We start from the raw sequence: 22,387 nt of genomic DNA on the forward strand, positions 1-22,387 counted from the left end.
GATAGTAATTCTCTGTATTTACATAAGCTGTTTTTACTTAGAATTGTTTGTTAAAAACCAAACATTTCAAAACGTATCAACTAGTATTCCAGCACTGTCATTGTTTTTCTCCTCACCCTTAAACTGATACATATGATTTCAACTGATACAGATGGCGTTAGATACTCATTACAATAAGCATTTAATCAACTGAACCTGTACAAAATGTTTTGTTCTGATCAAAGAGTATTCCAAGCCAAACACTTATGTGTCACTCTTACCAAATAAAAGTCAGTTCTAACAGCAAGGCTTTGGTGTTCACCTCTGGTTCCAGACCAGGGGCGGATTTCCCTCCTTGCAAGGAGCGTTGGCCAAAAACCTTACTCTGTCCTGTGTGGTATCTTTTTTTTCTGTTGGGTATGAGAGAAAATACCTAACAACATCTTTATTGTAAAAATCTATACTGAAATGGAAAATACATGGGTTTAAAGCAGGCAGGGAAGGCAGTAAGGTAGGATTTTGAATCAGGTTTAAAAGCTCATGAGCTACTCTAGTAGAGCATGACATCTCTTCCACAACATTGTGTGACAAAGCCTTAAGGGTGTTCTTCTTCTAATACGTTTAGTGGTGGCTAGTAAATAGCTTAAGGGAGCACTACCGCCACCAGGTGGTAAGACGAGGTGGATTCTGGTCCCCGCCTACAGAGCCGGTCCAGAATTGTAAATGGAAACGCAATGACACACTAGCCGATCTGAGCTGACCCGAACTGACCTGATCCGCACCGTAACAGTGGAAAAGGGGCATCATTTTCAATCAGGTCATCTGGAGAGTTTCTTTTTTATGGAAATGTTTTGCCTTGTATCCGGAGGGCTTCATCACTCAGAGGAGTTACAGTAAACTGTTTCCCCACCAAGCAGTAAACTCCTTAAGTGCCAGTTTGCTGAAGCTAAGATGGTTTCTGGGGGCCGTCCTGTCTCTCGTCAACTCCTCCCAAGTGATCCACAGTGACAAGCCTGAATGACTATTGACCTATAGCCTTAACATCGGTATTCATGAAGTACTTCGAGAGGCTGGTCATGACCCACATCAAGGACTCCATCAGCGTCACTGTGGACCCACGTCAGTACGCCTACAGAATGAACTGCTCCACTACTGATACCATCTCATCGGTGGTCCACACAGCCCTCACCCACCTGGAGAGCAGAAATTCTTACATCCATCTGCTCTTTCTGGATTTCTCCTTAGCCTTCAACACCATCATCCCACAGACCCTGGTGCAGAAGCTCTCCTTTCTTGGACTGAGTCCTACTCTGGGGAACTGGATTCTGGACTTGCTGACCAACAGACCTCAGACTGTCAGTATACACAACATCATCTCCTCCTCTACCACCCTCAGCACTGGTTTGCCCCAGGGCTGCATGCTGAGCCCCTTCCTGTTCACTCTGCTGACATATGACTGCTTGGCTAGACAACCCAGCTACCGTATAGTGCAGTTTACGGACGACACAGCAGTAGTGGGACGCATCATGAACAATGATGAGTCCAAATACAGAGAGGAGGTGGAACACCTGGTGCAGTGGTGCAGAGACAATAATTTCTGCATCAATGTGAGGAAGACCAATGAGATGGTGGTGGATCTCAGAAGGGACAAGGATCCCCTTCATCCCCTACACATTGGAGGAGGAGCTGTGGAGATTGTCTCCTGCTACAGGTACCTGGGGGTGCATATATCCAGTGACCTCACGTGGAGAGCCAACACTTCATGTCTGGTCAAGAAGGCCCACCAGCATCTCTACTTCCTCAGGAAGATGCAGAGAGCTGGAATTGGAGCTCTGTCCTGAGGAGCTTCTATCACTGTGTGGTGGAGATCATTCTCTGCAACTGCATCACCGTGTGGCATGGCAGCTGTACTGTTGCTGAGAGGATGGCTCTGCAAAGGGTGGTTGAGGCTGCACAGAAGCAGTGGGGAGAAGTCTTCCCACCACCTCTGACCTCTGCACTTCACAGTGCAGAGGAAGGGTGCTCCACATCATGAAGGACTCCACTCATCATACACAACGTCTGTTCCAGCCTCTCCCCTCAAGCAGGCAGCTGAGGTACATTTAGAGCAAGACCACCAGGCTCAGAAACAGGTTCTTCCCTGCAGCTGTCAGACTGCTGAACTCGAGGTGCACTTAATTCAGCTTCATCTTACATTTGATAGACCCAAACATCTAGTGAGAGTTTTTTGGGAACATCTAGCAGAAGAACCTGTTAGAAAGATTTTCAATTCACACCTCTGGGAGAGTATTAACTGCATCCTCACTTCACTTCCGGTGAGCTGATGGACGGCAGCTCCCTCCGGCTTCTCTGCAGTCTTTTATCATCAAACTGACCCGTTTTTTTCGAACCGGACTAAAGTTGGTCCTCCTTCCAACCAAATTCGGTGTTCAATGACTCAGAGAGCCGGACGGGACCGTCCAAAAATATATTTTGGTCCAGGACCGGCCGCTCCCACCCCACCGGTCACTCTGAGCGCACCCTGCCGGCCAGGTGACCCCTCGAGCTGGGGAGTCGTCGCACGAAGGTCCGGTGTTTTTTTTTCTCTCTCTCTCTGGACCTCAACAAACTCTTATCTGGACCTTTGTGGTTCTACCTGGTTCTGTCAAAAATCGCCGGGTGGTATTTCGCTGGTTTTCTGCTCGACTGGCCCTCGTGGTGTCTTCATAGGTGTCGGGGAAGTGTACCTGTGACCCTCAAATTGGACCAGAACCGAACCGAGGTGGCTGTGGGGGATTTCGTCTTCAACAGAGTCGGTCTCAGCTTCAGTGAGCAACCCGTTACTTTTACCGTAAGACTGTCCACCTCTGTGGAATCGCTGTGTTCACCTGGAGGAGACGCTCCGGTGCTTTGATGTGCTGCCGGACCAGAGCAGAACCGCGCCGCCGGACCGGAGCAGAACCGGGCCAGGGACATCTTCAGCCTCTTCATCTCTCGTGCTGTGGAGCGCCGGAGCCGGACTGGAGCAGAATCGGACCGGACCAGTGTCGACTTCAGCCTCAGCCTCTCTGGTCAGTCTCGTTTTTCACCGGGGGTGCTTCTCGTGCTGTCGGGTACGGAGGTGTCATGCAGAGAAGCAGAAGAGCAGCGTGAAGGAGCAGCGTGAAGGAGCAGGGCTGCGTGGTGCTTGGGAGAAGTTCGGAGTTTGTATCGGAGTTGCTCAGGCCTCCATCCAAACTCACCTGGATAATAATTAATTTTATTCCGGATCACGCTGTTGGCCCCTGTTGGCCTGAAACGAGCTAGGATCATGCCTTTCACTTCAGGAGGATTTTCTGGCAGCTCTCTCTGCTATTTGCTGCGAATTATCAGTTTCTGTTTCGGCCTGTTGATTTTGGACCCAGCTTCAGTTTCCCATGGGAGCATCCATGTATCCATCCATCCATCCATCCATCCTCACTGGGGGGCCAGAGCCCCCCTCAGCCCAACTCATACTGCAGTTGGGCCACCTTGTGGGGTTTGTTTGCCCATTTGAACTGTGATGTTTTATAGTCTGAAACTTTTCTGCATCATTCACATTACTGTCACTATTTTCAGTTCTCAGATTATCTGGAGTCACTGAATCTTGTTAATACACCTGAATATGCCCATCACTGCAACTTTCACTGTTTTTGGGTTCTGAATGATCACGTCTTCATTAATGTTTCTCATGGTTCAATTATGGGGGCTAATTGTGGCTAATTGTCACACTGTTAACTCCTGTAATTACACATCAGTCACAAAAAACTCAAGAAAATGTCTGATAATAATGTTGTTACTGCTCCCAGGGATTCAACCCAACCCTAGACCCCCCACTAATTATAGCACACCAAATGACTTTAAGAACGTGTCAGGGCTTCATTTTCTGCATGTAAACGCTCGTAGCCTTCTGAGAAAACTTGATGCCTTGAAAATTCTGGTCAGTTCTTCTGGGTCAGATGTTATCTTCATCTCTGAAACCTGGCTCAACAAATCTGTACTCAATAATGGCCTGGCAATCAATGGATTTAACATCTACCGCTGTGATCGTAAAAAAAAACGGGGGGGGGGGAGGGGGTGTCACTGTTTACATCAGAGATTCTTTGGTTGTTAGTCCTGTGTCTTCTAAAACAATTCCAAACCAGTTTGAAGCCTTATCTGTAGACATCACCTTGAATGGAGGCCAGATCTTAACTGTAGTCTGTTGTTACCGCCCACCTTCAGCAACACCTGAGGCTCTGTCTGCCCTGATGGAATTTCTTGGTAATTTAAAATTCAAAGAGATCCTTTTGGCTGGAGACCTCAACATTGATTGGTGTAAGTCAAGCCCCCTCTGCGATAAATTCAAGGAATGTTGCCTGTCTCTCAATCTTACCCAATTGATTGACTCTCCCACTAGATTAAACAAAAACCGTCCTGAAAAATATTCCATCTTAGACCTATTTCTAACTAATATGCCTCACAAATTCCCTGGTACAGGTGTTTTTGCTGATATTTTGAGTGATCATTGTGTGACAGCTGCTTTGAGAGATATTAAACTTCCACCTTCTAAGCCCAGATTAATTAAAAAAAGGATCTGAAACATTTTTGTGAACAGTCATTCCTCTGGGATCTGTCTCACTTTGACTGGCATCATATTCTGTTAATTGATGATGTGAACCCTGCTTGGAACTATTTTCATAATAGTTTCATTTATTTTGTGAACAAACATGCTCCTTTTCGTCAGTTCAGAATAAAGGGACGAGACAGCCCCTGGTTTACTCCAGAGCTGGCTGACCTCCTACACAGGAGAGATCATCTTTGGGCCACAGCGAGAAAATCTGACTCAGACACTGATTGGTTGAGTTTTTGACAGATGAGGAATAAATGCACAACTGCTGTCAAAAATGCAAAACGCAACTATTTCTTATCTAAGACCTCCAAAAATCTAAATGACCCTAACAGATTCTGGAAAACCATCAAATCTCTCTCAGGCACCCCCCAATCATCTGACCTCCCATCACAACTTCTCGTTAACTCTGTTCCTGTGTCAAATAAGCGCGAGATCCTGAACTGTTTCAACAAACATTTTGTTGCTTCTAGTTCTTTATTTGACACAGTTACTAACAGAAAATCAGCCACTTCACTTAATAACCAAACTTCTACAAATCAAATCTCTCCTACAAGTCAATCCTCAGTTAATCACACCTTCTCTTTTTTTCCATTCTCAGTCAGTGAGGTCAATAAACTGTTAAAAGATCTTGCCCCTAAAAAATCTGCAGGTCCAGATGAACTTCCACCTTATTTCTTAAGGCTGGCTGCTCATATCATCACAGTCCCTGTGACCCACATCTTCAATCTCTCCATAAGACAAAACTCCATCCCAGACACTTGGAAAACAGCCTTTGTGTAAGAGTACCACTGCCTACAGCTCCTCCTCCAAGATGGCCGCTAATTGCCCACACCTGACGGCCATCAGACTGAGGAGGCGTTCCGACTACAAAAGGCTACAGTCCAGTGCTACTCTTCGCTGGAGCATATCACCTTCCATGGTAGTTGTGCTTCAAGCATTTTAGGCTATTACTCACAAGTACTAACCTTGCTCTCTTGTTTCCAGTGTTTCCTGGTTCCTCGGCTTGTTAAAAGGACCCCTCGTGATCCTTTGGTTTCCTGACTCCTCGTGTCCTGTTCCTGGTCCCTCGGACTCCCTTGTGGCCTTTTCTTGGTTTGTAGACTCCCTCGAAGCCTCCCTAGGCTATCTACCTCCCCTGTTCCCCGGCCAAGAGGTAGACTGCGCGGTACCTTCCGTGCAGCATCATTTCAGACGGTGCCGCAGGGTCTGGTGCCAGGTGCGGTCCGCACTCCTCCGCACGGCCACCCAGACAAAGAAAGCCGCTGACCGTCACCATTCCTCGGCCCCTCGCTACCAGGTGGGCCAAGAAGTGTGGCTGTCCACCTGGGACATTCCCCTCAAGGACACCCCCCGGAAGATGGCACCACGCTTCATCGGCCCATTCCCCATCATCCAGCTCATCGGCCCCTCTGCTGTGAGGCTACAGCTCCCCAGGACCATGAGGATCCACCCGACCTTTCATGTGTCCCAGGTCAAGCCAGTCCTTACCAGCCCTCTGTGTCCTCCCTCTGACCTCCCTCCTCCACCCCGCCTGATCGACAACCACCCTGTGTTCACTGTCCGATCCATCAGCGACGTGCGACGCAGGGGCCGAGGATTCCAGTACCTCGTCGATTGAGAGGGGTACGGTCCTGAGGAGAGGTCATGGATTCCCCGGTGTTTCATCCTCGACCCCAGCCTCATCACCTCCTTCTTTAAGAATCACCCCGAGAAGTGCTTCAGGTCGCCTGGAGGCGATTCTTGGGGGGGGGGGGGGGTACTGTAAGGGTACCACTGCCTGCAGTTCCTCCTTCAAGATGGCCGCTAATTGCCCACATCTGACGGCCATCAGACTGAGGAGGCGTCCCAGCTACAAAAGGCTGCAGTACAGTGCTACTCTTCGCTGGAGCGTATTACCTTCCATGGTAGTTGTGCTTCAAGCCTTTTAGGCTATTACTCACAAGTACTAACCTTGCTCTCTTGTTTCCAGTGTTTCCTGGTTCCTCGGCTTGTTAAAAGGACCCCTCGTGATCCTTTGGTTTCCTGACTCCTCGTGTCCTGTTCCTGGTCCCTCGGACTCCCTCGTGGCCTGTTCTTGGTTTGTAGACCCCCTTGGGTCCCTCCTTGGCTCAACCTCCCTCGTGCCTGGATCTCCCTTGCCTGGTGCTTCTAATCCAGCCAGTGCCTGCCCTGCCAGCTACTGGACTCTCTCTGGACTCTCTGGAGCTCTCTTGGAGGATGGGAACCCACCTCTGGACCAAACTGTAAGAGATTCTCAGAACACAAATATCGGCTCCTAAGAACTCCACCTCCATTCTGACTGTCCTCCTCTACCTCCTCCAGGAGCTGCAGAGAAGCTGCACCAGAACTGTACATTATTTCACCTGTAAATAAACACTGTTCTTTTGTATCCACCTGAGTCTGTCTCGTTCCGGGTCTCATACAAATCTGGGTTCCCCGTGGTTATGACACTTTGTTCTTCCTTTGCTGAAGGGAGGTGACCCCACCTCACTGGACAACTATCGGCCAATCTCTAAACTCTGCATTTTAGCCAAGGTTCTAGAAAAACTGATAAACTCTCAAATCAAAAATTACCTGGACTCATTTAACATCTTACCTCCACATCAATCTGGTTTCAGGAAACAACACAGCACAACCACTGCCTCACTGAAGGTTCTTAATGATGTTGTTGAAGCACTGGATGCTAAGGATTATTGTGCTGCACTTTTCTTAGACCTGTCTAAAGCTTTTGACACTGTGGATCATAACATCTTGTGTCATAAACTCTCAGAAATTGTTTTCTCAGAATACACCATTGGTTGGTTCTCTAACTATCTTTCAGACTGGATGCAATGTGTTCAACATAATTGTACTTCCTCCAGTTATTTAACAGTCAACAATGGTGTACCACAAGGCTCAGTCTTAGGACCCACCCTCTTTACAATTTACATACATAATGTAGGTAAAAACATCCCTAATGCATCCATACATTTCTATGCTGATGACACAGTTGTTTATTGTCGAGCTAAAACTGTTGCTAAGGCTTTCCAGCTTTTGAAATCTGCATTCAACTACATCCAGACAGATTTGTTCCGCCTCAAACTTGTCCTAAATGCCGACAAAACCAAAGGGATGCTTTTTTCAAATAGGAAGTTGGTCCCAGCAGTTCTTCCTCCGATTTTATCCTCAAATGGTGTCCCCATTGAGTTTGTTGATTCCTATAAATATTTGGGTATCTTGGTCGACTCACATCTCTCTTTTAAGCTCCATGTGGAAAACTTGGTAAAGAAACTGAAAGTTAAACTGGGTTTCTTTTTCAGAAACAGATCCTGTCTAACCCTGAATGCTAGAAAACGCCTTGTTTCTGTGACTTTCCTTCCCTCCATTGATTACGGTGACATTATTTACATGAACTCTCCTACAAGAACCCTGCATATGTTGGATGCTGTCTATCATGGTGCACTAAGATTCATAACTGGCTGTGATTATCGTACCCACCACTGCACCCTGTATTCACTGGTTAACTGGACATCATTAACTTCACGCAGACTCTCTCACTGGTACATTTTCATCTTTAAATCACTTCTTGGTCTGTTGCCTTCATACATCTCCTCCTACATGTCTCTGTGTGCGTGCAGCTACAGCGTGCGCTCTCAGGACATTATTACCTGCAAAGTTCCCTCACTGAAGACTGAACTAGGCAAAAGGGCCTTCTCCTACTCTGCTCCTGTTTCCTGGAATATCCTACAAAAAGATTTGAAGCTCTTGACCTTGACCTCTCTAAGTGGCTTTAAGAATCTGTTGGACTCCTGGCAGGGACCAATGCTGACATGTTCCTGTTTTTAGTTTTCTACATTCGCCTTAGAATCTAGCTGTTTTTTTTTTGTTTGTTTGTTTTTTTTGTTACCTTTTCCTTTTAGCCATCCTATTTGTAAAAAAAAAAAAAAAAAACCCTGCAGTATGACTTTTTATAATTGTTTATTTTTGTTGCTGTTGTCCATTGTTGTCATCTTTCTTTGTTGAAATCAGGTCTCTCTTGTAAATGAGTCCTCGAGGCTCAATGGGATTTACCTGTCTAAATAAAGGTTGATATATCCTAGCAGATGTGGGGGACATCGAGTGAGAGTGGGCCATGTTCCATGCCTCAGTTGTTGAGGTGCCTGCCTTGAGCTTTGGCCTCATTGTTGTTGGTGCTTCTCGCAGTGGTCATCCACAAACTCGGTGATGGATACCCTGGGTTAAGGACACTATCAAGCTGAAGGAGTCATTGTGCCTTGTTGGCTGGTGGGACTCTGGAGGTAGCTGAAGAATATTGGAAGGCTAAGTGTTCTGCAATCTGCACCCTTGGCTGTTGCTGTGGTAAAAGCTCAGATGTGGGAGGAGTACAGTGAGGCCTTGGATAAAGACTCTCTGAGGCTCTGAGGAGATTCTGGCAAACCAACATTTGGCTGAAGAGGGGAAAGCAGTGTTTTACTAACACTGAGTTCAGTGAAGGTGGGGTGCTGCTGACCTCCGCCACTTCACAATTGTGTTCCACTTGTTGTTGATTATTCACAAAAAATTACAATTTTATATCTTTATGTTTGATGCCTGAAATGTGGCAAAAGGTTGAAAAGTTCAAGGGGGGCGAATACAAGGCACTGTAGGTGTAAGAAAGTTTATTTGTGAAAATTGGGTTGCCGTGTCAAAATCCAAGACAGCTGCAACCATATGTGTAAACCAATAACCCCTATAATTTGACATATGTGATGAGTGCAGCAGAAATAACTTATTTTTAAAAATGTACATGACCAACTGTTTGAAAGCACATTACAAGTGTTACGATCAAAATCTGATGTTAGTATTCTGGTAACAATAATTGTATTTTTTTCCTTATTACATTTTCTTTGCATTATCATAAAAACAAACATATTTGAAATGGATTATCTTTCATTTTAAATGAAAGTGTAAAATATCCTGCACAGATTTTTGCTCAGTCTTTTCAATGGAACAACTATGGAGCAACTTGTGCAAATTGCTTAGTGTGCCTGACATTGGCTCTTTTTTCACAGTTCTATTCATTTTCAATCTCCAAAGCCCTATTTGCATGGGATTCGTTTTGATCACATGCTATATGTAAAAATTATGGAGATTATATGTGTTGTTAATCCCGTGCGAATCTGCCATGTCAGTCATTTGTAAAGTAAAAATTCCCATGCAAATTACCTACTATATTTTGCTGAACTCTGATGTCCTGTGATAATACTAATCCAATGTGAATAGGCATCTCTGTCATTTGGACAAAAATGGGTGGGATCTGATACGTAATAAGGCATTTTTTTTTGTTTCCTGGGCGCATTTTTATTTGCTTCTGGCAATGGAGGCTGCATTGAAGTGCTTAAATAAATCTGCTGTCTGCTCCTCTTGCGGCAAATCTGAGCGGGTTGCTCCCCTCCCTCTGAAGACCACCCCGGGGACACAGGAGGTTGTTGGGGAGGAGGAGGGTTGCGAGTTGTTGCTGGAGGATGGAGGCGAGATGAAGAGGCAGAGGACCCAGGTTTAAAAGCCAGATGGGTACCTCGAAACGGAGTCCTTTTTCTCTCCTCCACCTCACGCTGGGCAGTCTTCTTTGCCTCGCAGACCAGAAACTCAAAAAGAGATATCTTCCTGCTGGGTTCAGTCTGGTCTCTGGATTCTGTCATGATCTGACTGTAATGTGCTCAAACCCACGTGTGGGAAGATGATTAAAGACTCCAGTAAATAAGTGAAAGCAGTTTATTAACTAAATAAACAAAACAAGATGCTGGCGGGGCAACTAATTTCCTTACAGGAGGACATGAAGGAAGACAGGTCATGTAGACTTGATGTCTGTAAATTTCACCTAAATTTCATGCTTTGGTTATCCCGTGCGAATGTGCCACATAAAATGCGGGGAGTAATTGATTTATTACATGTGGTCCCTAGGTAAAACTAATCCCGTGCGAATAGGGCTTAAGACTCTGACTTGGTAAATCTCCATGAGAGTACATGTGGTTGCAACTAATTGTTGCTTTTGATCAAAACTCCCTCCATACATATGCATACAGTACATCATATTTGGACAGTAGTGTTTCAGTGGTAACCAGTAACTACAGGGCAATTGTGATGCTGCATGCTTGTCTCCAACTGATCCCCCAAATTTAACAATCAAATGCTTTATAAATTATTCTTTCTACATAAAGACCATGAAACTGCAGGTCCTTTGTCTTTTGGCTTTTTGCTAACAAGACTGCAGCCGGTATTTAGGAATAAAAAACAACAGTCAATGATTAATGATTACAGTAACATGTCTGAGTGAACCACATTGAGTGAGCATGTAAATGCTCTGCTGCCAAAGTCTTCGCCCTCATACTTATTGTGACTATTACAAGGACAGAAAAAAAAAAAAAAACTGAGGGGGTGAAAATGTAATGAGTTAATTACACCCCAATCGGTGGGTAGAGAAATGCAGGCTTTTTTAATTATCTCCCTCCATCATTCGGCACATTCATATTATTTACATTCTCTTTTTCTGTTCCCTGCTTTAATTGTGCTTCAGCGTCATGAAGAAAAATAGTGGGATAATTGGGTTCATCCATCTTCCCCACTTCCCAATGAAGCCCATCCCCCACCACCCACTGCTTTTCCAACTCCTAGAAGTTTTTCTACCTTCTGCCTGCATTTTAGTATCCACCTTTGATTTGTTTCATTATTTTTATTTCTATACGTAACATGCCATCTTCTTTATTACTTTGTGTTCACAAAATAATGGGGAATAGGTTAAGATATGATTTTAGCACTAACAAAATAATTAAAACCAAACATAAATGAACTGACAGAAAGACAAAATAAAAGTTCTTACTTCTATTTGTCCACATATCCATCAAACAAAATTTTATAGAATTTGATTTACACACTCACATTTTAAGAAATCATTCATGGGACCAGAGCAGGGGCTTGCAATTTTGGGTTCTGTGACCCCAATTGGCTCTAAAGTACCACTCGAAAATCTGGAGCTTTGGAAAAAAAAAAGTAGAAAAAAAAATCAATAAAATACTGTATTTGACCATATTTGAAGGAAGTTGTAAAGGGGACAAAAACAAAAGTATTGGATGGTTTACAAATTGTAAATTACTATCCTTTAAGTCACAGAAAATGGGCATTTTACACAAACATAGCAATCACTGAAGCAACAAAAACAAAAACGAAAAATTAGCCTTTGAAAAAATATTAAATAAAAAGATTGTAGTGTATGCCGATCTGCCTTTTTCACAGACTAAAACATAAAAATAAATATGTGGAAGAGTTTTTTGTTGCAAGATAAATAGCAGAAATCTACCTATTTTCAGTAAAGGTTACACACCTGTCACACCCTTTAACAGGCCTGGGTGTTAAAACATTTTATTAAGGTACCTTCATAAAAAGAAATGTGAGTTTGCAGCCTAAACAATTCAATTCAGTTTATTTCTACAGCGCCAAATCACAACAAAGTTGTCTCAGGGCACTTTACAGAAACATTCACATACACATAAAAGCCAATTAGTAAAGTTCTCTATCTAAGGAATCCAGCAGACAAGTTGAATCTTGGCTTCGTTGCAGTCTCCCATCCTGAGCAAGCACAGTGGAGACAGTGGAAAGAAAAACTCCCTTTTCAAAGGAAGAAACCTCCAGCAGAACCAGGCTCAGGACAAGAGACCATCTGTTTTGACTGGCTGGTTGAGAGGACAGGAAGGAGAGACAGACGAACACAAAATGGTAGGTCCAGATATAGGTCCAGGTCCAGATAAAGGTCCAGGTCCAGGTGTAGGTCCAGGTGTACCTGAAAGACAAAAACACATGTTAAGGATAGAAAAAATAATTACAAATACAAAACAGGTTGAGCAGAGTAAGTAAAGACAGTAGCAGAGTGAAAATTGTGGTCAGTTTGCCCTCCAGCAGTCTATGAAGAAGGTGGTTCTAGTAATGTTTTTAATGTGGGGGATAAAAGACATGTCCTGATCAAAAATAACACCAAGATTTTTAACATTAGAGCTGGAGGACAGATTAATGCATCTAAGGAGGGAGAAAGACTGAAAATTTCATTCCTAAGATGATCAGGTCCAAAAACCAAAACCTCAGTCTTGTCTGTGTTCAACAGGAGAAAATTAAGGGTCATCCAGGTTTTTATGTCTTTAAGACATGCTTGTAGTCTAAGTAGCTGATTGGATTCATTGGGTTTAATGGACAAATATAATTGTGTGTCATCAGCATAACAATGGAAATTTATCCCATGCTGTTTAATAACTTTACCTAATGGAAGCATATATAAAGTAAAGAGTATTGGCCCAAGCACTGAGCCCTGAGGAACTCCATGACTAACTTTGATGTATGAAGAAGATTTATTATTTACATTTACAAACTGAAATCTATCAGATAGATATGATTTAAACCATTTTAGAGCTGTTCCTGTAATTCCAACATCATATTCAAGCCTCTGTAGTAAAATATTGTGATCAACTGTATCAAATGCAGCACTGAGGTCTAACAGGACCAGTAGAGACACAAGTCCATTGTCTGAGGCCATGAGAATATCATTAGTGACTTTTACTAGTGCTGTTTCTGTGCTATGATGAGCTCTAAACCCTGACTGAAACTCTTCAAACAGATTATTTCTTTGTAGATGTTCACGCAACTGACCTGCAACTATTTTCTCTAGAATTTTTGAGATGAAAGTTAGATTAGATATAGGTCTATAGTTGGTCAGAATTTCTGAATCAAGGTCAGACTTCTTAAGTAAATGTTTAATTACAGCAACCTTAAAGCGCTGTGGTACATAACCATCCATTAAAGACAAATTAAGTAGATCCAAAATGTGGACATTAATTAGGGGAAATACCTCTTTAAACAGTCTGGTTGGGATGGGATCTAGCAGGCATGTGGATGGGATCTAGCAGGCATGTGGATGGTTTGGATGAGGTTATTATTTTTAACAATTCAGAGCTCAACAGGACAAAAACTGTCCAAACATAAATCAGGCTCTAGTGAAATTCTTAAAGTTTCTCATTTGACAGGGGACTAGAGATAGTAGAAGGAAGGATGGTTTGAATTTTCTCTCTAATTGAAATAATTTTATTTATAAAGAATCTCATGAAGTCATCACTACTTATAGTTGTAGGGATACATGGTTCAACAGAAATGGGACTTTTAATTAGTCTAGCAATAGTACTAAACAGAAACCTAGTGTTATTTTTATTCTCCTCTATTAAAGATGAGTAATATAAAGTTCTAGCTTTACGGAGAGCTTTTTTATATGTTAGCAGACTATCTTTCCAAGTTAAATAAAATTCTTCAACATTAGTAGAGCGCCATTTTCTCTCCTGGTTTCTAGATGCTGCTTTAAAGTACGTAACTCAGAATTGAACCAAGGAGCCAGTTTCCTCTGATTGCTTACTTTCTTTTTCAGTGGAGCAATTTTATCAAGTGAAGTTTGCATTGAAGTTGTAAGATGATCAACTAGATGATCTAAGTCTCTGTTCTCTGATGCATTACTCTGCAAGACAGAGGAAAACATTGATGGAAGAGATTGTTTAAATTTGGTTTCAGCATTTTCTGATAAGCACCTGCTGAGATGAAATTTACTCTCAGTGACTGTGCAGTCATTTAATTTAAACTCAAATTTATTAAGAAATGGTCGGACAGAACAGGATTTTGAGGAACTATTACCAAGTCCTTAATCTCTATACCATAGGTCAGAACTAAATCAAGAGTGTGATGATAAGAATGAGTAGATGTGCGGACGTTTTGGGTAAAACCAAATGAGTCTATTAAATTATTAAAGGCTAAGCTATCACTTTCAACATTTACATGAATATTGAAATCACCCATTATGATGATTTTTATCAGTATTTAATAATAAGTCAGTTAATAATTCTGAGAATTCAGACAAAAACTGAGAGTAAGCGCCTGGTGGACGATATATAACGACTAGTAAAAGTGGCTTTTCTGATTTCCATTTTGGATGAGAAAGACTGAGGGACAGCGATTCAAAAGAATCATAAGTAATAACTGATTTGGCATTAATCAATAATCCTGACTGAAAAATAGAAGCTACTCCTCCGCCTCGGCCAGTTGTTCTAGGAACATGAAAATTTAAATAATTAACAGGAGTGGATTCATTTATACCAACAAAATCCTCCTGTTGTAGCCAAGTTTCTGTCAGACAGAATAAATCAATATGATGATCAGTTATCAGTTCATTAACTAACAGGGATTTAGAGGAAAGAAATCTGATGTTCAATAATCCACATTTAATGATTTTGCTCTGGTAAAGTAACTGTGTTTATTTTAATCAGATTTTTATGGTTTGTATTTTTAGATTTGATTTTTGGTTTATTTAATTTGAGCCGTGGGCGAGTTGACACTGTTTCAATGGGGGTGTGGGTGGGTAACAGAGAGAAGCAGCAGAGAGGTGTGGAGGACTACAACTCTGCTTCCTAGACTGGACCCTGGGTTGTCAATAATTAGGGGGATAAACAAAATCAGCCATATTTCTAGAAAGAAGAGCTGCTCTGTCCAAAGTGGGATGGATGCCATCTCTCCGCATCAGACCAGGTTTTCCCCAGAAAGAACTCCAATTATCTATTGTTGAAGTCTTAATCAAACATTGAAAACCAACTTTCAAACACAGCTCAAAACTGCCTCAACCTGAGATCGTTCAGTGGAAGGAAGACAGAGTCAAAAACACAGCCTGAGAAGTGGTTCTGAATTCAGACAAAGATTTATTTTACCTTCATAGCACTGGAAAGGGAGGCGTCTCACATGCACCTTACAACCATCTAACACGTCTCAGTTACAAATGTATTTGCTTCATTTAAATACAGCCTTATCATTTACATTGGGATTTCCTTATCATGATGTTATTCTCTGGGGCAGCTGATGTTCCTGGGTGTGGTCTGGCATGGTCTTGTTTTTTCGCCCACTGCCCCAGCTGACTGTGATCTGTTCTGGCAAGATAACAGTAGTCTGGTCCTCTTTGTACAAGGAGTTACTCAGATCATGAACTTATATGACGTACATCATGATTTTGCAGTTTTTTTACCATACACAGAGAAATATTTCATGTCAGAGCATAGCAAAAAAAGATGACATTATACAACATTTCCCCCTTTTGGTCCCCCCAAGGGGACCACCTCTTTGGCTGCAAACATCTGCACCTGACGAGTGTCCAGAACTTGTGCCAGAATAATCCCCGGGGCAACGGTGTAGTGGTGCGGGGTAAAAACAGCACAACGCCTCACGCCCCTTGTGACAACGACCAAGATGGCGTTCCAGTGCACTCTTACAATCATCCTTACCCTGTGTCATAAGTTTAACAAAATTGCTGTTTAAATGATATAACAATTGCAATCAAATGAGCCATTAATAAGATAAATATAGCACAACTTAGTGAAAAAACGCAATACAATGTCTAAAAATGTAATTCTCTGTCAGTTGGTTACAAAGTGCACAGTGGATGCCTGTATTTTAAAAGTACCACAACTTGTTGGCCTGCGTCTTTAACAATGACTACGAACTGGTTGGACAATTAAGGTCCATCTCATAGAGGCATCGTTCTGTCACGTTGTCACAGACTGAAAGAGAGTGAGAGAGAGAGAGTTTCAGTAAAAGTTAAAATGTGGCCACATGCATTTATCTAAGTTTCCTATTGCTAGCAATATGATAAAATATCCAAACCAATACTCAACAGTAATTTGGGAGCAGGGGAAGCAAAGTAACACATGTAATTATAATATGTACAAGAATCAACTTAAAGCAAAGAAAAATGGTGTAAAACACATATTAGGAGACAGGTTGTGAAGCCAGTGTCAGCAGTTCTCGGGTTATGCCACCAGGGAGAGCTCAAATTCCGTGTGGCTTGAAGGATCGCTGGTTGACAACATCTGATATCCAGAAGGTCTATCCCCGCTCCCTTTCTCGATGGTCAAGGTGATACAGCGCACGAGTGATCTTGCACAGGGCACACAGCAGCAACCACATACGACCAGAACACTCAGCGTCCTCAATCCCTCCAGTGCCCTTGTCACTGACCCGTCAGAACCTGTATTGTTGGGGATGAAAGTACAACACATATCTCCAAACATAGCACAATTTCAGCCCTCTAAGGCATGTGACTGTATTTTCTATATCTACCACTAAAAGGGGTTTGTCAATATAAAATATTTCATTATTACTTCTACACTATAATGGTTTTATAGAACAACATAAACCACATTCCATTCATACTTTCATCCCTTTTTTTAATGTTTACAAATCTGAACTTCAAAAAGGATATGATAGATTTCTCCAGAGTCCTTTACTCTGGATCTTCCTGAAAGAAGCAAAGTTATTTTTCACAAGAAAACACAGCAATATGTGATTACCACATGCAGTGAAGATGAGTAATCAGAAGAGTTAAGGTTTCAAAGTTTAGTGGTGAATATTTGGCATGAGTGATGTTAATTTTTAGTTAAGATGATAGATTTTATTTGTCTTATTTCCTCCTGCCTGTGTGAAAGAATTTAGTAAACGCATGCACAGAAAAATATATTTTCATTGATCACCCTGTCCTCAAAACAGCACAATACAGCATTAAACATTGAGTTTGCTGATAAATGGAGCTGGAAAAATAAAATGAAGTCAAAATCAGTTATTCAGCTCTGCCATAGCTCCTCCGGAGATCTGTTTAGGTAAAACAAAAACAAAAGTTTCACAATGTATGACTATCGTAAAAATGTGGTTAAAAACACTTTATACATGAGAACCTAATTAATTTATCAGTCCAGTCCAGTCTAGTTATGTCAAATCAAATGTATTTAACACAGATCCACCACATTTTCATTGTTCTTCTGGGTCTAGGGGCATCCCCCTAAGAGATCTGTCATGTACACATTCAAAGGAAGAAAAATAAATACTTTGCTTATTAAGAGCGTTGTAACTTAAAATCTCCTATGTACACACAAATGACCTAGCAAAGCAAGTCTGTACATCAATTACTGTTCCTTCTCAGTCGCCCTCTTAGTCTCCACATGTTCTTTTTCTTCTGGTGCCGCCCCCTTTTGGAGTTCAGTAACCTATTCAAGTGTAAGTTTGGATTTTATTTCTTCCTCTGCTGCGACTGTCATCATCAAGGGAGAGTATCCTACTGTGGCTTTTTGCTGCATTGTCAGCTGCTTGATTTCCCTGAGCTGTGTAAGAGTCACTGTTATCATGTCCTTTGCATTTCATTACTGCCACTCTCAAGGGCAGCAGAAGAGCCTCTGCTAACTCTTTCATGTCTGCTTCGTGTTAAATGGTTTTCCCTCCTGCTGTCAAAACACCTGCTCTAATCCATTGACAAAGTTCCATATGGACTGCTCCTACTACATAGGTGGAATCCGTGTAAACATTCACTTTCTGATTCTCCGCTAGTTTCAGTGCTTCTACCACTGCTCTGACCTCTGCTGTCTGTGCAGATGGTGCACCTTCCAGCTGTTCTGCTTTTATCACTTCATAGCTTGTATCTGTTTTTTCCACTATTGCATAACCTGCTTTCAGGCCTTCTGTTGGATGTCTGTAACAACACCCATCTGTGAATAAGTGTCTTACCTGTATTCCCCAAAGTGGGGATGCTTCTAGATCTGGCCTCACTTTCTCCAGCTTGACCACCAGCTCTTCACATTGGTGAGGCTCGCCTTCTGCAACACAATCTGCCATATTTATTCCCTCATGTGAGAATGTTATGTTGGGGGCTTCTAAGATTCTTGATAGTCTGTGTTGTCTAAGAGCTGTCATCGTAAAACACTGTGAGTTCACATAGGCAACCACACTATGTGTTGTCAGCACCTGCGGGGTGTGGCCCATAACTATGTGTGCTGTTTTTTGAATCAGTTTCGCTATCCCGGCTGCATGTTGTTTGCATGGAGGATGTCTTTTTTCCATGTTGTTCATCATAAGTGAGATGTACTGTAATACTTTCCTCTCTCCCCCTTTTCTCTGAAACAAAACCCCATTTATTGCGTGTTTTGTTACAGAGACATCCAGGAAGAAAGGACAGCTGTAATCGGGTAAGGTTAATTCAGCTGCCGATGCCGTGTGTTGTTTTAGACGAGTAAAGGCGTCTTCTTCTTCTTTTGTCCAGGTTAGTGGACTTATTCAAATTTTTCATACCTTGTTCCCTGACCAGATGGCGTAAGGGTTGAGTCAGGTCCGTGTATGCTGGCAAGTAGCTACAACTATAGCCAGTGAGTCCAAGGAAAGATAACATGTCTTTCACCCGTAGTGGTTTTGAATGTGTCAGGATGCTCTGCTTATGTGCTGAATATCACTCATTTGATACCAGCTAAGCTGTTCAGTGGTCAGTGTTACTGCCGCTGATACTCCCTCAGGAGCTACATAAATATTTTCAATTTTAATTTGCCAAGTCTTACCCTCAAGTTCAGATGAGAAGGCTTCTTGGTACCAGTCTGTGTGTTCCCGGTCATAGAAGAGGGTGACGTGAGGCAGGTCAGCAGGAGAAATGTAGGCACGCATACTGATGAGCCAGGGCTTCCAGGTCTGGAATGTTTTCAGGAGACAGCTCGACTGTTCATGTGTCAACTGGCCCCAATAGATGTCTGCGTACTCCGGAGTGACAGGGTGTAACAAATATTGTCCATCTGTGATTGAGTCTCTGCAATGGATGATGGAGCCATCTGGTAGCGAAACTGTCAGCCCATCTGCACCACACAGTACGGTAGCTCCCAGCTTGATCAGCAAGTCTCTTCCCAGTAAGTTCACAGGAGTAGATGGGGAGCAGACAAAAGAATGTTGCAACGTCTGGGCCCCTAGGTTAAAAGTCAATGGTTTTGTTAAGTGCAGACTCTGCTCTTTCCCTGAGAACCCTGTCAAAGACACAGTTTTTGATGTTAAACTGTTGATGAGGGTGCTGTTTATAGTCGAATATGTGGCTCTTGTGTCCACTAGAAAGTTCATAGGTTGACCTCCCACTCTGGCAGATAACATGGGGTCTGCAGAAGTCATGTTACCTGACCGGGTCTCAGGGGTGTGTCAATATTGTTGGTACACGTCTTCTTCCCACTGCAGGTACTGGCCACTGGCAGGAGGTGGTATGTTAGCAGGATTGTGTGGAATCATACCTTGTGACCCTCCGCCTTTACTCCCCTGCATGGGTGGGGCTCTGCACTGTCTGGCCCGATGGCCAGGTCTCCCACAGTTGTAACAGATTTCGTCTTGTAGGTTCCTTTGCCCTGGTGCACCCCAGCCACCTCGTCCACGCGCCATGCCTCCCCATGCACGACCACCAGCACGCCAACCTCTTCCACGTCCAGTCCCACCAGACCTGCGCGCAAATGGAAAAGACGACAAGGGAAAAGAGGGATCGGGATATGGAGAGGAGACAAATCCTCCTCCAGGATACTGATTAGTCACAGGTGCGACATTGTTGTGTGTAAGTTGTGAAACATTCCCTGTTCCCGCAGCTAACATCATTTTCTCAGAGTTATCCTTGTTCTTTGATACCTTCTGTCGTGCTTCCCGAAGTTATAACTTGAGGAGCTGATTTTCTAGGTCAGCTCTTTCATCTTTTTTCTTTTTTTAACTTGTCCTGTGCCGCCTGCAAATTATGTAGTAAATGTTTTTCCCACTTAGCATGCTCACACCCTGGGAGATCAGGATTTTTCACCATCAGCTCTGACACTTCATCAGGTACTCCCTTCAAAACTGCTTCTCTGAACAATTCAGTCAGATTAGACGGTTCACCTTTTGGATTAACTGTTGTGTGTCTCATCCAAATCTCTACTGCTTGAGTGATGTAATATTTTGGGTGGACCTTAGGGTCCCATTCAAATTTTGATATTGCTGCCGGAGTAGACAAAGGGAACTGTTGCTTAATTTGTCTGGCTAATTGTGTAATTACCACTGCTAAAGGAGTGTGGTTTGGCTGAGTGTCAGTGTGGGCGGCTCGTTCCAACTCATGTTCCACCATAGGGGTGACACAACGTCCTAAAATTGCCCTAAAATCTCCTAGTGCCAAAGTCATTCCTCTCGTGAGTCCATCCAGCTCACATAACCATAAGCTTCCTCCTGCCGAGATACTAGGAAGCTTATCAACCAACGCGTCTCTATCTCCCAAGGGAAAATGTACATATTTCAGTGTCCCTCCTGCTGACTGCAGTAAGGGGTAGTTTCCCTGCGCCTGTCTTGACCGGAGTGTCATGGGGTGTGTCTTCTCACAGTACTCCGCACAAACTTCTCTTTCTTCTCTCTCATAATCTGCTAACAAGTCCTCGCATGCTTCTAGAAGCTCTTCTTCTGTCAGAAAACCTCCCTTTTCTTCTCTCTCCGTGACCTTTCCCTTGGCTACCAGAGAGATGTTAACTCCAGTCTCATCTATATTCATTTTATTCTGTTTTTGCTTATCTGCCTGTTCAAGCTTTAATCTAATTCTGGTCATCTGTTCCTCAGTCTCATGCAGTGTTTTTTCTACGTCTTGAAATAACTGTACATGATCATCCAACTCGTCCCTCCTCCTATCTTCCTTGTTCTCCACCTCCTCCCCTGACACAGAGGAGGAGGTGGAGCTGAGGGTTTTCTGTCTTTTTTCTGAGTCAATATCTCCTCTTGGCGTAGAGGCGATTTCAAGTTCTGCCCCCATCCAGAGTGGGTTGTGAGGGGGTGGTGGTGTACATTCTCTGGCAGCTGGCTACACCAATAAGCTTCCATCTAGGATTTCAATGATTGGGTACAGCCCCTTAGGGGTTCTCCGTTTGTCTGGTGTAGTGAGATAGGTTAGGTTAGCTTAGGAGCTTCACTACAATCAATATTTAATAACGGGTTCTCTCTTTTTCTAGCTACTTGACATATATGTGACAGAGATACTGTTTGGGAGATGGTCTAATCAGTGACATGAGACGTTAATTTTCTTTGACCCATCAAAATGAATGTGGTCATTTATTAACAGAATCAAAATTTAACATCAAAATATTGTACACTTGATTATTCTGATCTGCTCTGATGAATAAAACTTGGCACGTTTTACTTAATAAAAACAACATGTCGTAGTTTGCGGTTAGCAGCGAACCCAGAGTGCAGAACAGGGACTCAACTCGGCAGATATACAAAAAATATGTTTTAATGATAAATAAAAGTACAAAATAAACAAGCTTACGGGGCAGCAAAACTTACATGAACAAGGCACGAGGAACTCAGGCGACAAGAGAGACACGGGGAACTCCAGGGACCAGGAAGACTCAGGACAGACAGGACAAGACTCAGGAGACCAAGGGAGAGTACCAACGAAGACGACCCGACAAAGGACAAGACAGAATAGGACTGCTTAAATACTGTCAGGAGACGAGACGCAGGTGGCAACAATGGAAACTAACGAGGAAGCACGAGGGAAACAGACACAAACCGGGCCACAGAAAAGTACCGTCCTTACAGTACCCCCCCCCCCCAAAGACGCCTCCAGGCGTCCCCAAAAAACCCCCCTCCCGAAAGACTAGGGCGGGTTGAGGGTGGCACTGCAAGGGTTTAGGGACCGAGGATCAGAGAAGACAAAACACCAGGGACCAGAGAACCAGGAGCCAGAGAAAGACGAGGACACGAGGAGCCAGAGAAAAAAACACACAAGGAGCCAGAGAAAACGACGAGCCAGAGGAAAAACAAAACACAAGGAGCCAGAGAAAACGAGTAGTCAGAGAAAACGAGGACATGAGGAGCCAGAGAAAACGAGGAGCCAGAGAAAAACAAGACACGAGGAGCCAGAGAAAAACAAAACACTAGGAGCCAGAGAAAAACAAAACACGAGGAGCCAGAGAAAAACAAAAC

At 43.2% G+C, this 22,387-nt stretch overlaps 1 protein-coding gene across 1 annotated transcript in view; it reads right to left on the reverse strand.

Moving 5' to 3' along the window:
- Positions 1-16,895: 16,895 nt before the first annotated feature.
- Positions 16,896-22,387, reverse strand: part of LOC119424074 — an 86,230-nt gene continuing 80,738 nt past the window's right edge. Inside the window, exons 7-10 of the mRNA XM_037691544.1 lie at positions 19,696-19,898; positions 18,988-19,114; positions 18,167-18,255; positions 16,896-16,910 (exon numbers count right to left, since the gene is read on the reverse strand). Coding sequence (XP_037547472.1) covers positions 16,896-16,910; positions 18,167-18,255; positions 18,988-19,114; positions 19,696-19,898 — 434 coding nt within the window. The remainder of the gene's footprint in view (positions 16,911-18,166; positions 18,256-18,987; positions 19,115-19,695; positions 19,899-22,387) is intronic.

Source organism: Nematolebias whitei, chromosome 17 (genome assembly GCF_014905685.2).
Source record: "Nematolebias whitei isolate Nwh7 chromosome 17, NemWhi1, whole genome shotgun sequence".
Lineage (NCBI taxonomy): Eukaryota > Metazoa > Chordata > Actinopteri > Cyprinodontiformes > Rivulidae > Nematolebias > Nematolebias whitei.